The 17,727-nt window shown below is 43.5% G+C and overlaps 2 protein-coding genes across 2 annotated transcripts; one reads left to right on the forward strand and one right to left on the reverse strand.

Moving 5' to 3' along the window:
- Nucleotides 1–3,639: 3,639 nt before the first annotated feature.
- LOC125582340 lies at nucleotides 3,640–5,036 on the forward strand. Its single transcript, XM_048748988.1, has 3 exons — nucleotides 3,640–3,682; nucleotides 3,764–4,674; nucleotides 4,896–5,036. Exons 1-3 carry the CDS (start codon nucleotides 3,640–3,642, stop codon nucleotides 5,034–5,036), a joined length of 1,095 nt encoding a protein of 364 aa, XP_048604945.1.
- A 3,719-nt stretch (nucleotides 5,037–8,755) lies between these two features.
- Nucleotides 8,756–9,642, reverse strand: LOC106350751. Its single transcript, XM_013790602.1, has 2 exons — nucleotides 8,923–9,642; nucleotides 8,756–8,845 (listed from the first exon to the last, which is right to left on the reverse strand). The coding sequence occupies exons 1-2, from the start codon at nucleotides 9,640–9,642 to the stop codon at nucleotides 8,756–8,758; spliced, it is 810 nt and encodes a 269-aa protein (XP_013646056.1).
- Nucleotides 9,643–17,727: the final 8,085 nt, after the last annotated feature.

Here is a 17,727-nt window from a genome sequence, read left to right on the forward strand (position 1 = left end):
AAACTGCATTGACTGTCCTAGTGTACACCCGTCTCGGGCATTGTCATGTAGTCCATCTATACAACTCTATCACTACGCCACACGGTCATGTTGTCCATATGTACACATCGATCCCTTCGTAAATCACCTTCAAGTCCTGCTATCCACGTGTACTACACTATCCAGGTGCCAAATCCTCTGTACATGTGGACTCCTTCGTACATATGCCATCCTCGACACCAACATACACCTCAAAGACCGTCACCAAAACATGACTTTCCAAATATGCAACTCGCACACGTATTCGCTCATCCAACCAACAACCTGATACTAACACTTTGTACATCTGCTTATCAAAATCATGTTTTCTTGTACGCCAGGTATACATTTCTCCAGTAATACCAAAATTCGAAGCTTGCGTCTATCCAGCACCAACAACATGTCAACACCTTAATTTCTTCCAAAAGAAACTATCCTCGCTGCCCAAGTGTACACCCGTCTCGGACATTTGTTATGTTGTCCATGTGTACAACCCTAATACTATTTCGCAAGGGTTTACCATCTGTACAGCAAGTTAAGTTATCCATGTGTATACCTATATTTCTACTCCTCACGGTCATGCAGCCCATGTGTACACATCAAACCCACAACCCCCTCCCCATCCAGCCCAGGTTTGCTGCCTACCTCTTCTTCAGCTACATAGAATGTGTTGCTGCCACTACCATAAAGCACGACATGACCATCACTGGTATCGTCCCCCTTCTTCGTATACATCAATGGAACCCCATCACCTTCTTTCATTTCCACCCCCGGGCTCGGTCACCCCATACTGGCTGCTCTCATGCCCTTTGCCAAAAACCCCCACCATCCATACTATCATCGCTCCCCTCAAGATCACTCCCGTCATACACACGCCTCTGCTCTGCAGGCTCGACCCTCTTCTTTCTCCTAAAACCTCCGAGTTTGCTGCTAGAAAACTTGCATATACCTTTGACATTGTACTTCTGTAGCAGCCTTCCTTGTTTCTCAACAACCCTATTCAGTCTGCGTACATCTTTTTGGATACCTTCCACAACTCCCAACAGAGCCTCGTACTTATCACCACCTCCGTCGCTTTTCCGGCTAAAGTACATGCTAAGCCTTCTATGCTTCATCACAGGCCCTTCCTCCTCGTTGTGTGTCAACTTCCTCACTTTCCTCTTCTCCCCACGTTCTTCTGGTGTATGGACGTACAGAGGCTCCGCGGCATTGCCGCCTCCCCACTCCCATTTCTTGAACTTGTGCCCAGACCTAACAAGCTCCACCATGTAAGTTACTTTGCGGTCAAAGATCTCACAATCAAACACACCCCATACATCCTCCCTATCCTCACCAACCTCCATCATAAGTAGCACCGTCATCTGCCAAACGAAAAGAAATCAGAAAAGACAACTAATGGACTGACATTGTACATAAGGCGAATCGTACACATGTTCATAGAAAGAACTTCGTGTACATGAATTTTATCTATACACAAATTCGAAAGTATTTTATACACGATTATGTTTGTGTTCCGTGAACTCAATAACCACTTATTTGAAATGATATATACGCACTGGTACCACCATGAAGACTGTATTCCCACTGGGTGAAGAATCAGACGAACAAACAAGGATTTTCTTTAGGGAATGCGCAGAGCAGCTTAGCCGCGAATCGATTGTACACATGTTCACACACCTTTTTTCATAGACTTAGTAAACTGTACATAAATTCAACCTTCTTACAAAGAGCCCGACAAACCTTGGGATCATGCTCCACATTTAAAACATCCGTCAGGACCAGCCCAGTGTGTGTTGGGAGCTTCTCACCAACATATCTCAGAAGCATAACCGCGTCATCGCCCCCAGATGATCAAGCAGTAACGGGATTGCTTCAAAAGCCCACAACTGTAGGGCGGGGGAATCCAACCATAAATTTACTCTCCAGCCGGAGCTTTGTGCAGAACAAGCATTCCGGATCATCACACTTCCCCAACACCTTCGGTGGTATCATTGTGCTGATTGTCAACCAAAACACCTTGCGCCCCCACTGGAAGGAGAAGAATCGATTCAGATTCTCTACAAGCTTAACATACTTAAGGGTTGGCTTCGGCATTTGTGTTTTCATAATCAGCACACCGTCCACGATGATGATCAGACATATTCTAAGCTTCTTCCTCGTTGACATTGTTTTGTCCCCCGCTACCATCCCCGCCAAGTCTTCAATAGTCAAATCACCCCCCCCCCCCAAACAACTTGTCCTAGTAAACATAGTTTTTTTTCTTCGCCTTCGTTTGGTCATCCACCTCGTAGACCCCCCGCCAAACACTGGCCACATCTCGAACCTTTTCTTTGTAACCAACTGTCTCGAGAGCAGTCCATGTACCAGTTTCGCTGAAAACGCACACCTCCTAACTGGCAGCCTGAACAGTGTCCCAAAGCATAACCCCAACAACCTCTCCATCTCTTCGGAGCCTTCCAACACATCCCTCACCAGAATTAAGTACTCCAGTGATGAGTAACAGTTATTCCTTTTACTAGGATACCGATCGGTTGAGAAGAGACGAGCCTATAGCCTCTAATTAACAGGCCCTTCCTCCACCGGAGCCGTCCCTGGAACGATTGAACGCATTAAACAGAGTAAATCGATCTGCTTTTAGTAACCAAATAAACCTCGAAAATAACCAAAATCATGACTCACCATCGTCTATGTCTTTGCCAGAGCGCTTACACTAAGTCGTCATCACCTTTACTCTCCGTTGATTACCTCCGTCGTTTCTGCCCCGTTGCTCGTCGTTGGCAAAACCATCTGGGAAAAGTAAAATTAGGTTCACAGATTGGGGGAAGTTGAAACAAATATTACAGTTTTACCTTTTTACGGGCCCAATCTCAGATAATTAACCAAACCACACTACGCCTAACGAATCCACCAATCACCTTCTATTTTTTTCGAAATTTAAAATCTCGAACCAGACAAACCAGAAGAAAATGTTCTATGACAGATATGCCCACGCCTAGTTTCCCTTTATTGAGGACAAATGCGACTTTAACCAACAAAAAGTGTTCTGGTAGCAACAACTGCTCTTTCATGTAATAAAAACACAACAACTGCCTATATCTGTTATAAACTCTTAATTGTCTCCCCCTTTTCCATTTTACCCCTAATCCTAGGACACCTAAGTTAGAGATGAGCGGAGGTAGATTTGGTGTGATCTTTTTAGTACAGTTCTAAGTTCCTACTCGGATGTAGGGTTGCAACTATTTGCTTCTCCAACCACTCAGTTGCTTCTTTCTAACTTTTCAACAACAGATTTAATATCTGTTTTAATTTAAAGTTTATAACAGGAATATATACTTATTGACTTTTTATTACATGTGGCTTAAGTCGTGCATGCCCCTAATAAAGTGTAACCAGGCCTGGGTAGTTCAGTAAAACATCAATTTGTTCTGGTTACACTTGTTTGCGGTTTCGAATTTCGAAATGAGACACACACGATTGGTGGATTTGAAAAGGGCGGTTGTGTTTGGTTAATTTCCTTTTGTTGGGCCCGTAAAAAGGTGAAACCGTAACATTTTTTTTTCCACGGTTATTTATTGAAATTTCGTTGTCGGCGGTGAGAGCAACGACGAACAACGGTAGGCGATGTCGACAAAAAGAAAGAGATCAGGAAAAGGCGTCGTTGAAGGTGAGTGAGAACCCAGCACCGGAGGCATTTGTTAAAGTTTTCTTGTCTTAGATCCGGTCTGTAATGTGTTCTTGGTCTTAGGTACGGCGCCGTTGGTTAATGAGAGGCTACCACTTCGGCTTTTTGCAACCGACCGATACCCAAGCAACAGGGACAACTGCTATTCATCGCTGGAGTTCCTACTTCTGGTGAGGGATGTGCTTGAAGGTTCAGCGGAGATGGAAAGGTTGTTGTGTTCATGCTTCGGGTCTCTGTTCGGGTTGCCAGTGCGCAGGTGCGCGTTCTCAGCGAAGTTTGTTCATGGAATGCTTTGTAGGCAGTTGCTAACGAAGAAACGGTTCGAGACGTGGCCTGTATTTGGTGGGGGTCCGACAAGGTTTTCGCTTGCCGAGTTTAGCCATGTTACTGGCTTGGCTTGTGGGGAGTTTGAGCAGGGATACGAGGTAGATGATAAACCGAAGCCGAAGAAAGCAGATTATGTTTTCTGGGACAAGTTGTTTGGGGGTAGGCGTAACTTGAGTTTAGAAGACCTTGCAGCCTTGGTCGCTGGTGACACAACTCTGTCGCAGAGGAAGAAGTTTAGAATATGCCTGATCATCATTGTTGACGGGGTGCTGATGCCAAAAACGCAGAAGCCGAAGCCGACGTTGAAGTATGTTAAACTGGTGGAGAAGCTAGACAAATTCTTCTCCTTTCCGTGGGGGCGTGAGTCGTTTTGGTGGACGATTAGCACGATGATACCGCCTAAGAAGGTGTTGGGAAAGTGCGATGACCCAGAAGGTGATTTTTACGCCCAGTTGAGGCAGGAGACAAAATTCCTATTGGGGTTCCCCCTAGCACTGCAGCTTTGGGCGTTTGAAGCCATCCCGGTTCTACTTGACAGGCTTGGAGGCAATGACAGCGTGACGCTTTTGAGTTATGTTGGGGACAAGCTTCCCACACATACGGGGCTGGTGCTTACTGATGTGCTTTTTGCGGAGAACAATCCTAAGGTTAGTTGTTTCTTTTCTTTGTTTGGGTTTTGTGTACAAGCTTATTTGTTGGGTTGAGGTTGTTTAGTTTTGGGAATGGATATTGCGTAATATATGTACATGGGGATATAGTTGATGGAGTTTTGAAGTGGGGATAAATATGGTTTTGGGTACACGTGTACACATATAATTAGCATGTACCGTTACAAAGAACTAACAAACGTTGCGGGTTTTTTTTGCAGTTGATAGTTCTCCCTATGGTGGAGGTTGACGAGGATAGAGATGATGGGTGGGGTGTTTTTGACTGCGAGATTTTGGACAGGAAAGTTGCGTACATGGTGGGCCTCTTGAAAGCAGGGCACAAGTTCCAGAAGGGGGAGTGAGGTGGCGGTGATGCCGCAGAACCGCTCTATGTCCATGACCCAGCTGCGACCGAAGTGAAAAGGAAAATCAGAAAACCAACTCATAAGGAAGAGGCGGGGGCTGTGATGAAGCAGAGAAGGCTTAGCATGTACTTTAGTCGGAAAGGCATTGAAGGAGGGGATAAGTACGAGGTTCTGTTGGGGGCTGTGGGGGAGATTAAAAAAGAGCTGGACAGACTAAACAAGGTAGTAGAGAAGCAAGGCAGGCTGCTGAAGAAATATAAGGCTAAAAGCATAGGGAAGTTTTTCCAGCAATAAGGGATTGCGTAGGAGGAAGAAGAGGGTTGTTTATGTCGATACAGGGGCTCTTTTCGGGGGAAGCGATCAAGAGGGAACCCATAACAGCTTGGAGGAACTAGGTGACGAGCAAGGTGGTGGTAGCAGGTCTCCGGCTCTCAAAGAAGGAGATGAGGTCCCACTGTTGTATACGCAGAAGGGGGACGAAACTGAACAGGCCCATGTGGTACAATTTGGGAGTGGGGTACAATTTGGGAGTGGGAGTAACACATTCTATGTAACTGAGGAAGAGGTTGGCAATGCTTACCCGGTGTCTTATGTTGAGCAGGGAAGTGATGTTGGTTCTGATATAAGCGTCCCGGGGGAGTTTGTAGACTGCGGCACTGAAGTGGTAGGTTTCTTTTGATATCTTGCTATTTACTACATGAATATTATTTAATAGGTTTGCCAATTGTTTGGCAGGATTTTGGAGACCTAAATAGGCTGGTGGGTGTTATCACGCGGGAGGTGGCGGGTGAGGGGGCTGAGAAAGAGGGTAGGAAAGCCACTGGAGGTGGTGAGCATACGAAGGACATAGATGGATTGGTGAGTAAAACCCCCTGTACACATGGACTAAGTTGGGAAATTTGTACACGTGTGTAAGTTGATTGGGGTATTTTTTTGGTTTTGTGTGCGCGCAGAGCATAAAAGCTGATGTAGATGCAACCCAGGGGGGAAAGCTGATGGAAGGGCCCAACGATAAGGTAAAAATGATGGATAGATTGGTGATGTATGTATTTAATATATGTCGGGAGAAATGATGACATAAAGGGTGTGTTTGTATCTCGTTATGTAGGGTGGTGAAGCGTTAACCGGTGACGAGGCAATTGGGGGCGTTAGGGGGAAGCCAAAAACTGACAGTTCAGCGGTGGAAGAGGGCGATGTAAATGTCGAAATAAGGGTAGAGGTATGTACATGTGGATTTACTTTAGTTGAATTTGGCCATGTGGACTAAAGTAGATTTAGGGCGTCCATATGTACTTATGATTTTGTGTGTTTCCCCATTTTGGCCTGTAGCGACCGCCGGGGGCAGGTGTTAAAGAAGCTAAGGATGGCAGCATGAAGGGACCAATTTTCGACGGTTTAGTGGCCGACAAGGACGGCTTAAACTGTCACAATGCTGATGAGGTATGTACATGTGGATAAGTGTCCGCATAATCCAGTTGTACACGCATGTAGCAGTACACATGTTTAGTGAGGTTGACATATTTTGCAGGATGCCACCCCAGCGGGGCAGGCAGTGGTGGAGGCTGGAAGAGTTGGTGAGAGCTGTGGTGCAGAAGGCGAGGGTACTGACATTGATGGCAGTGGAGATGAGCAAGTGATGGAGTTAAGCGACTCATCACCGTGCCAGAGGAGCGAGAAGCACAAACCACTTGAGAGGGAAGCAGAGTTGGCGGCCTTGTTGTTGGCAAAGGAGCCATTCACCATGGAAAAGCTTGTTCCAACGACTGAAGATACAGATTTTCGCTTCTTTGAGAATGTGTTGATTGGGAGCCCGAAAGTATAAGTCCATTTTTTTATGGTCTGATGTTGTTATAAGTATGTGATTTAGCCTGTTGTTAGGATGTGATTTAGGATGTGATTTAGACTGTTGTTATTGCAGGCTGCATCTAAATGCTGGCAAATTTGACTTGGACAACCAATTCTTCATAGAGCTTGCGACTTCCCAGGAATGGGTGTCCACTAAGGTATTGGATTTCTTTTTTTTTCCAGTTAACTTCTTTTCTGTACTTCGTTGGAAAGCTGATATTTGTACGTGTGTACACAGCATATGGAAGCTTTGGTTGAGTACGTAGCTAACAGACATGAGGACAGACTCAAAGAAAGGAGTTGCATATTTCTCCCGCCTTAGTTTGTAGCGCATTTGCAAGGGAAGACAAGGGCTTTCAATGCAGCTAAGGTCAACAGGGGGAGGGTTCTGGGCGATGGCCGGCTATTAGCATTTCTAGCAAAGGAAGGTGGGAAGTGGGGAGTGGACGTTGAGACTTTGTATGCACCAATGATTTGGGATGGGAACCACTGGGTGGGACTATGCATAAGCCTCACGGATTGGCGTGTGCTGGTCCTAGACCCTAACCCAAGGCTGAAAGACATGGCAGTGGTGCGTGGTTTGTTGGAAGCTGTTTCTAAGATGGTTCCTTATTTGGTGGAGAAGGTGTGTCCAGTTCCAGAAGATGGACCGTATGGGTTGGAGCCTTTCACGGTTAAGAGAATGGGAGGTGCTTACAAGAACCGGCGTAGTGGAGATTGCGGGCCTGTGGCAGTTAAATTGATGGAGCTTCATGCTTTGGGGAACCCACATCCTAGGATGGATGGTTTGACTGACGACCTTGTGGACATAATGAGGAAGCAGTGGGCTATGGACTTATACAAGGATTGGGTTGTCCCAGTCTATGTGGGAGAGGAGATGCAGTAAAACCCAGGGTTTAAGTAGGTTTGGTGTATTTTGGCCGTAAACATTAAGCGTAGGATTTGCTTTAATTTGGTTATGATGTGTTTGTTTTAAATGGACGAGCACAGGTTTGTAGAAACGATGGATTATTTTGGGATTGTATGATATGAAGGGTTTTCTTATTTGTTAAGTGCGATATCTTGGTGATATGTGTTTGTTGCAGGTTTAACGATGTAAGGAATGTGGATAATGAATATGTATAGATGTACACATGTACAGCAAAAGTAGAGAACTATAGGTGATACCAAATAGGAATGACTAATGTTGTTGTAGTACATGTGGATACGAATAGGAGTAGGTGTACACGTGTACTGAGATGAACGTGAAGGTTAGGATTGTTGTATGTGATGTCTGCGTGATATGTGTTTGTTACCGGTTTAATGATGTAACCGGTGTACACTTGTACGGTATAGTGAACCGGTGTACATATGTACGGTATGGTAGAAAGCTAGCGGAGATAGAAATTGAATGAGTGATACATGTGGATACGATTGAAGTGGGTGTACACATGTACGATATAGTTGTTATGCATGTATATGTGTTTGGATGAACTCTGAAAGCAAATCACATGTTTTCAATGAATGTTTTTTGTTGGTGTACGAATAAGAATTGGTGTACACTTGTACGGGATAGTATATGAGAAGTTAAGAAGGTACACACGCTAAGAGGGCTTGTTTGTAGGGGAAGCTACCGGCTGTACACATGTACACACCAGCTTTGGGACGTACAGGTGGATATGCAGATAAGCAACCTAAAGAACAACAGATGTTCCGAAAACCCCGATAGACAATCCAAAAAGAGACATTACATAAGTCTGTGGGTGATACAGGAGGCATTACATGTTCGATAAAGTTATTACATGTGAAAATGCTCGAGAAAACAAAAAACAAAAGGATGGGTGAATTCGGTATCCATGAGAGAAGACTCGTGGATATAGTATTCACCACATTCAGATTGGGAGAACACAGTTGGTCCTGTTGTGACCAGTGCCTCCACAACGTCCGCATTTGTTAGGGACAAGTTTTTTCTTCTTGGGTGCCTGCCATTAAAAGGGAGTAGAGTTTAGGGCCAGTTATAGGGTGTGTGTAACTTAAGGGATAAAATTATTTTCCTTACAGGTATCTCGCCTGTTGAGGCGACACACTTGTCCTTTGAGCGGCCTGATGGATGACGAGTCTGAGGGGGGAGCATGGTCACAGAAGTAATTGTTTCCGGGATGGAGAAGTCTCCAATGGGAGCGTCGGGGTAGATAACCCCAGCGTATGTTTCAATCCATGTCTGTGTTTTGTAGCAATCACCAAAAAGCTGAACAAAGGGGAGACCTATGGAATCAGCAGCTAGAAGAGCATGGCCGCATGGGATTTTGAGCTTCTGGAAGACCTGGCAGGTGCAGACTTTGTTTTCTAAGGAGACAGTGTTGGGATGGCCGAAAAGACCCCTATCTTGATAGCTCAAGGTGTTGATGTTAGCTATCTTGCTGCCTTTGGTGAGCCTGATATGTTTCTGCATAACCTTCTCAACCTCTGGTGTTACAAAACCACGACACTTGGCGGATTTGGTCCTTCTAGCAGAGAACCAGCGAGTCAACATGCGTTGGATGAACATGAATAACTCAATTATGGGTGAAGACCTGGATTTAGTTAGAGCGTTGTTGAGCTGCTCTGCGGTGTTGATGGTTAGAAGGTTGTAACGATCTCCTGGGAAGTAAGTCCTAGACCACTTTGAAGTCCCGATCCCTTCAAGGTAGTTGGCACATTCCCCATTGGCCTGCCTGATTTTTGTGAAGTTGAGATCGAAATCTTTACGCCTGTAAGAGAATGCAGCCTCACACACCATCTTTGCAAGACCTTTGTTTTTGTACCGTGAGATAACGTTACGCATTAAGTGGACTATGCAAGCTCCATGATGTGCCTTTGGGAAGACTGCAAGCTTGGCTTTGATGATAGAGGAGTGGCGATCAGAGATGATGGTTAGTGAATTTGAGTCTACAATGATCCGTTCAAGTTTGGTGAGGAACCAGGTCCAGGCATGTTCTGTTTCGCCATCAACGCACTAATCGTGAGTAGTGCCCCCTTATATTTCCCGGAAAGGTGTGTCCCATCAATAATAAGAACCTTGCGTAGGCGCTGAAACCCCTGTATCGAAGCACCAAAGGCCAGGAAGCCATAGAGGAAACGTGTGTTGCCTTCAATGTCGGGCTCGGTTTCGATTGCAGTAACCGTGCCGGGGTTGGTTGCTTTAAGCCTCTCAAAATAGGAGGCGATGTTGAGGAATGAATCCTCAGCATTTCCAACAGTGTTATCCACCGCTTGCTCTTTGGCCCTGTGGCATTTCATGTAGGAAGCGTCTATGCGAAGGTCTTCCAATATCATCTGCTGAAGCTGTAGTGATTTAGGTCCGTTGGTGGGTTCGGTGTAGCGAGAGCGATATACGTGGGCAAGGACTTTGGAAGTGGCCTTCTTCCTGTATAGGTTGCGTGTGTCGATGGTGCAGGTGTGATCAAGCTGGGCCTTCTTGATGGTGTAGTAACCACAGTTGGTTAGCTCCTTCGCCAGTATGCGCCAATCGCAGGCAGTATCATGGCAACTAAGCACAAAGGAATGCCTAGTGGTTCGGGTTTGCCTGAAGTAGAACTGCTCCTTGATTGCGTAGATAGCAAGCCCAATTTGACAATCATGATTAGTTGCGTACAGTTTCCCCACAAATGGTTCCTCGGTGCTATCCTTCCAATTCAAGTCAGGAATATCCTCAGCTCGTAGGAAAGATCGTCAAAGAGTGGTGGGACGTCGAATTCCTCATCACTGATCTCTGAGAGTGGCCTGGTCTCGCGCAGCGGCGGAGTCGAAGGAGGGACTTGGGGGGAGGGGGGGGGGGGTTGTTGGAACGGGCTGGGGGTGTACGCATGGACGGCGTTGAGTGTACATGTGGAGTAGTGGACTTGTGTACACCACTGGGGGTGAAAGTAGATTGTCCATGTGGATTTTGCTGGCGTTGTACTCCGGCTGAACATGTAGCGGTCTGTTCATGTGGATACCTTCGGTGCTGTGTGGTAGTTGAGGGAACGGATTGAGGTGTGCGTGTGTCCATCGGATTAGGGTATACATGGGGGAAACTGTGATGATGTGAGGTGGGATCTTCAGGATCAGGCTTCTGGTTGGTTGGTTGCTCTGCGGTTGATGTTTCAGTGTGGGCATAGCTTCTGTGGATACTGTATGGAGCCATTTTTGGAACATCTATGCCGGCAATCACCTGTTCCGCATCAGATCCACCGAGATGTTTCGCAATCAAAGGGTCCCAAAAGTCGTGGTCATAACCGCGTGGTTGAACTTCTTCAAAATCGGGAGGAAGGGGACTGTCAGGACCGATAACCTCCTCCTCCTCAGCTTCTGTCTGCCAACTATCGGGGATGTTGTCAGAGTCTGCTTTGAACATCTCTTCTAGCATATCGTCGCTACAAAGAACAGTTTCTTCAATAAGTGAGAAACGATGGATCTTGGAAGGAGCTGAGTGAGGGCTGTTGGTTGTGTTAGATGGCTTAGAAGGGCTGCCTCCAAATAAATCATCATCCGGGAAAAGGGAAAATCCGGGGATTTTAGACGCGGCAGTAGAAGGCGGGGAAAATCCGGATGCAGGGGGACGAGGACTGGAAAAACGGTTGAGTAGAGGGGGGGGGGGGGTTTGGTGATAGGCTGATTGGGAGTGTTGAATGGGAATAGATTTTCAGCAACTTGACTAGTGTTGATGGGGTCCGACTGATGGTTGAACGTGACAAACAAGTTCATGCCCTTCTGTAACTCGAAATGCCGGTAGAAGAAACAAACAGAACCATCGTGTGTGAGCATGACAGGTGGGGTTGAGATCCCCCTAGCCAGTTCTTTAGAGTTTGGAGGCCAGTAGCTTAAAGAGGCTTCTGGGCGTGTTTGGGTGTTAGGAAAGAACTCCTTCAAGACATTGTTCTGCAGTTCTACCAACGTCATGGAGGGGCTAAGCGTCACGATCCTCGACATTTGGTGTTTGTCGATGGAGAAGTTCCAGCTACCGTCGCCGGAGGTCTTCCATTCGCCGGCAATGATCATACAGTGGTCGGCCATGGTGGTTGCCTGCAACAAATTAGATAAATCTTTCTTTAGTTGGAGTTAACGTGATAAGCAGACATAGAAAAAAAGGTTAGTTAGCTAACCAAGCACGACTTGTGGTCCAGATAAGAAGATTTCCCTATCAGGAGATTGATAATGTTCTTAGTTTCTGAATTAAGAATGAGGTAAAGCTGAAGATGTTCTTAGAAACAACGACAAAAGGTTGATAGGAGATGGTGAATCTGATGCAACTAATCTCGGCCGTCCGATGTACTAGGTTTGATCTAGTAGTTGATGTTGAAAGAAAGCAATGTGTCTTGTCTAGATCTGCGAAAATAAATCTCAGCCGTAGAAAAAAATATGAGATCGACGGCTAGGGTATAATCCCGCCTAAATGGCCAATGGGAAGAAGCTGGGTACTTGGGCTGTAACGAAATGGAGAATATGTTAGTTAGGAAAGACACTAGATCAGACATAAGCTGTTAGGGAAAGTGTGTCAGTATAGGAAAGTGTCTTAAGGTGTAATATAAAGTAGGGAAAGTGTTCTAGAGTGTAAATGTTTCTTTAATTTATGTGTGTTGACAATTATCTTCAGATAATCATTTTCTTATTTTTTTTTTTTTTTTTTTTGTAAAAACTTAATGAGACATCATACTTTAATTTCTTCGTGTCCCACCTAAACTCACCATAGAGATTTAATAGTAGTGAGGTTGAAGTAAGCTGAAAACAAGATCTATTATATTTTGAGATTTCAGCGGAGCTCTTTCTCGGTAAATCTAGGTGTATTCGACACATGATAACAATAAAGTTAACTGCAGTAAATCTTGGGTATATAACGGAACAATCAGTGACTTTAGAAAAATAAATTTAATTTCACCATATTTATGATGTTAGCATCTAATATCGATTATTAAATGTAACTACTATGTGTTATCAGGCAGCTAAAGGGTTAGGTAAATATATTGGATTCAATGGTATCTCTAGCTTTATGGTATCTTAGATTCGTATGTTAGCATCTAATATATTTTGTTAGATGTAAAAGCTATGGATTATCGTGCAATACTTTGATGGAAATATATTGCGCTTTAGTATCATATATATATTTTAGATACTAATAACATTTTTTTATTTTACAATATTTGTTGGAGGGTATCTTTTATAATACGGTTCGTGAACATCCACGTCAAGTTATTCAGGGTAGACATATTTTTCCTTATTCTCCTTAGCTTTCTTTTCTTTTGTTAGATGTTAGCATCTAATATCTTTTATTTGTGTGAAAACTATCACTACAAGAAAACAGCGGTATTCTGACGGACATTCCGACGGAAAATGAAATCCTCGGAATATCCTGAGGAATTTCCGAGGAAATTCCGAGGAAACACAAAATTTGGTTTCCTCGGAATATACCGACGGAATTCCGAGGAAATACTAATCCGTCGGAATATTCTTATGGAATACCGAGGAAAAACGTATTCCTCGGAAAAAACTGATGGATTTCGAGGATATATTATAGCCGTTAGAGAGCCGTTGGAGGATTTTTAAAATTCCGAGGAAATTCCGACGAACTAGCCATTGGTGTCGGAATTCCGTCGGAATTTCCTCGGGCTGTCGGTAGGATTTCAACTATAAATACAAACACTCCTCTTCCTCTTCATTCACTCCATAACTTCATCCTCCCTCTTACTCTCTTTACACACGAATTTGATTCATAAAAAACATGTCTTCTTCAAATTATTTTCGTTCTTGGATCGATCGACCTCATTTGGATCCGAACACGAGATTGCTTACGGAAGAATACCAACGAGGTATAACCGAATTAATGGGGTTAGTTCAACGACAACCGGAAGCAAAAACATGTATGTTAAGATGTCTTTGCTCTAATTGTAAAAATAGAAAGGTTATTAAAGAGTGAGATGTTTGGACTCATCTATATTTGAGTGGGTTTACACGAAGTTACAAAATTTGGTATCATCATGGGGAAACTGATTATGAACATGGTAGTACTAGCGAACCTCAGCCAGCGGTTAGATTAGAAGAACCAATTAGAACGGATGTAGATTATGGTGTAGGTACTGAGCAGATGGTAAATGATCATTTTAGAGGGGAAGATTTACCCAATGCACAAGCTAGGAGATTTTATGATATGTTGGATGCTGGAAAGCAACCATTGTACGAAGGTTGCAGAGATGGTCATTCAGCTTTATCATCTGCTACAAGATTGATGGGCATTAAAACATATTATAATTTGGCTGAAGACTGTGTGGATGCGATTGCTGATTTTGTAAAAGGTATTCTACCCGAGGATAATGTAGCTCCTGGTTCATACTACGAGGTTCAGAAACTCGTAGCTGGTCTTGGTTTATCGTATCAGGTAATAGATGTATGCAGCGACAACTGCATGATTTATTGGAGGGCGGATGAACAGCGGGTTACATGCAAATTTTGTGGAAAGCCTCGTTATAAAGATACGAGTGGAAGAGTTCCAGTGCCATATAAAAGGATGTGGTATTTGCCTTTGACGGAAAGGTTGCAGAGGTTGTATATGTCTGAACGCACAGCGCAACCATTGAGATGGCATGCGGAGCACTCAACAGATGGTGAGATCAGACATCCTTCAGATGCAAAAGCGTGGAAGCATTTCCAATCAAAGTATCCCGATTGATTATGTACTGATGGTTTCAGCCTGTTTGGCAAGAGTGGAAGACAGTATTCTCTATGGCCCGTCATTCTTACACCATACAACCTACCCCCAAACTTGTGCTTGCGACGATAGTTTTTGTTTCTCTCGATTCTCGTTCCCGGACCAGAGCATCCTAAGAGATCACTTGATGTGTTTCTTCAGCCACTAATATATGAGTTGCAACAACTATGGGCTCAAGGTGCTGAAACATACAATGTTTCGTGTAAAGAAAATTTTCAAATGCGGGCAGTACTAATGTGGACAATAAGTGATTTTCCAGCATATGGTATGTTATCTGGATGGACAACGCATGGAAGGCTATCATGTCCATATTGTCAAGATAACACTGATGCTTTCCAACTAAAACACGGAAGGAAAACGTGTTGGTTTGACTGTCACAGGAGATTCCTACCACCTGATCATCCATATCGTAGGAGTAGGAATTTGTTTACGAAGAACAAGAGGGTGTTTGACAGTCCACCTCCGGAAATTTGTGGGAAAGATTTGAAGATACAACTAAGAGATTTTGGTGCAGAAAGGACGCCAGACGTCGGTGGACATGAGCGTTTTCCGGTAGATGCTGTTGGAGACCTACATAACTGGCACAAAAAAAGTATTTTCTGGGATCTGCCATACTGGGAGGATCATCTGCTAAGGCATAATTTAGATGTCATGCATATTGAGAAGAACTTTTTTGACAATCTCATGAACACGATCCTTAATGTTCAAGGTAAAACAAAGGATAATTTGAAGTCAAGACTGGATTTAGTCGATATATGTGCTCGTTCAGAACTTCATGTTGATGAGAATGGTAGGGCTCCTTTTCCCATATACCGACTTGATGCAGAGGGAAAAGATGCGTTCTTTGATTGGATTTCAAACGATGTGGAATTTCCAGACGGTTACGCATCAAATTTGCGTAACTGTATCGACAGAAAGGAAGGAAAGTTTATTGGCTTGAAAAGCCACGATTGCCATGTAATGATGCAGCGCCTCCTTCCGTTTGCCTTCAAGGAACTATTACCACGAAATGTTCATGAAGCAATTGCATGGATAAGTGGTTTCTTCCGCGATTTATGCACGAGATCAGTGACTCTTGAAGGTATTGAAAATTTGAAGACTAACATAGCCGTGATTCAGTGCAACCTTGAGAAGATATTTCCTCCCTCATTTTTTGATGTTATGGAGCATCTTGTTATTCACCTGGCAAGAGAATTGGAACTTGGTGGTCCTGTGCAGTATAGATGGATGTATCTGTATGAGCGGTATATGTTCCATTTGAAGAAGATGGTGAAAAATTTAAGTAGGGTGGAAGGTTCTATAGTCGCACAGATGATCAATGAAGAAACTTCAAACTTTGCCGAGTACTACTTTCCAGCAGAAGTTCAGACCAAAAACAGAAGACCTGCTCGGCATGATGATAGAGGCGAACGGGCAACATATCATGTTACGGTTCCAGACATTTTCACAGACGTTGGACGACTTAGCGGAAAACCAAAGGACCGTCGACTTACTGAGCAGGAGCGCAGTAATTTGCAAACATATTTGCTCACCAACTGCGAAGATGTTCTTCAATATGAGAGGTAAATAAATTAGCTTACAAATTTTTATTTTAACATGTTGAAATTTAAATCTTAATTAATTACATTATTGTCATCATATGTACAGGATTTTCATGGCAGAAAAGCGGTTCGAATATAGATACGCCACATATGACGAGCTAGAAGAAATGAAGCAGAGAGAATTTTCTGGATGGATGTTTACTTATGTGAGTGCTTTAAACAAATTAAAATATCATTTATCACATATTTATACTAATTCACATTTATTGATATAACATATATATGTGCTATTAATATAGGTGTCTGCTGGTTTGGCCAGAGGTGAAACATTTGACGATTGGATACGCGAGATGGTTGTTGGACCAAAATTTGTTGTGAAGTCATATCCGAGACTTTGTACTCGAGGATATGCATTCACAACTCAGAAGAGGAGACGTTCAAGTACGACTTATAATGCTGGCGTTTGTTCTGCATCAGGAGATGATGTATACTACGGACTCATGCGTGAGATTTTGGAAATCAAGTATTTGGGCATCGTTGGATTGCGTTGTACTGTTTTCTATTGTGATTGGCATGACAACACTCTAGATCGAGGTGTGAGAACAGATGCATTTGGTGTTACATCAGTAAATTCGAGGCGAAAGCTGCAATATTATGATCCTTTCATTCTTGCTTCTCAGGCCGATCAGGTAATTAAATGTTAATTATTTAGAATGATTCATCATCATGTGTATTAATTTATAATTTTACTAATAATTTTTTAAATGTTACAGGTTTGTTATATCAAGTACCCCCGGGTAAGGAACAGAGATGATCCATGGGTTACTGTTACAAGACTCAACCCGAGAGGCCGAGTTCAGGGAAGTTCTAAGCTGGAAGACCCACTACAACCAAGCACATCCGGCAACTTAAGTGCAGCAGAAGATTTAGCTGGAGTTGGCCTTGTAGTAGATTTAATCGACTTCGGAGAGGAAGCCGTCGTTCACGTAGAGGATGAACCAGTGATTGGAGAGTTTCACCAAGATCCAGATTCAGATTCATCTGGTGATGATGACTCGGAAACAGACTAGCATCGATTTTTTTTTTTTTTTAATAAATATTCCGACGGAATTCCGAGGAAGATAAGGGTTTCCTCGGAATATTCCGAGAAAATTCAGAGGAAATAGGGTTTTTAAACCGAAAACAACGTTTTGCGGTTTGAATAACACTTATATAACCCTTATTAAGTGTCTTAGACTGATTATGAAGTCAAAAATTTGTTCCTTACCCTATAATAAACACTTTTCCAATTGTATGAACGAAATCCCCACAACATAAGAGAAACACTTATACACTTTAATGAACGGTAAAGGGAATACTTTCAATTCGTTTTGAAATTTGTTATTTCATGGTTTATGATCAGCTATACAAAGAATCCTCAATGGTATGCATTACAATTGTATAAGAAATGAAATACGGCAAAAAAAATTGATGTTTTGAAACCCCAAACACTAGTTCCTCGGTATTTCCTCGGAATATTCCGACGGAATTCCGAGGAAGATAAGGGTTTCCTCGGAATTCCCTCGGAATATTCCGAAGAAATTCCGAGAAAATAGGGTTTTTA

Source organism: Brassica napus, chromosome C2 (assembly GCF_020379485.1).
Source record: "Brassica napus cultivar Da-Ae chromosome C2, Da-Ae, whole genome shotgun sequence".
NCBI classification, from domain to species: domain Eukaryota; kingdom Viridiplantae; phylum Streptophyta; class Magnoliopsida; order Brassicales; family Brassicaceae; genus Brassica; species Brassica napus.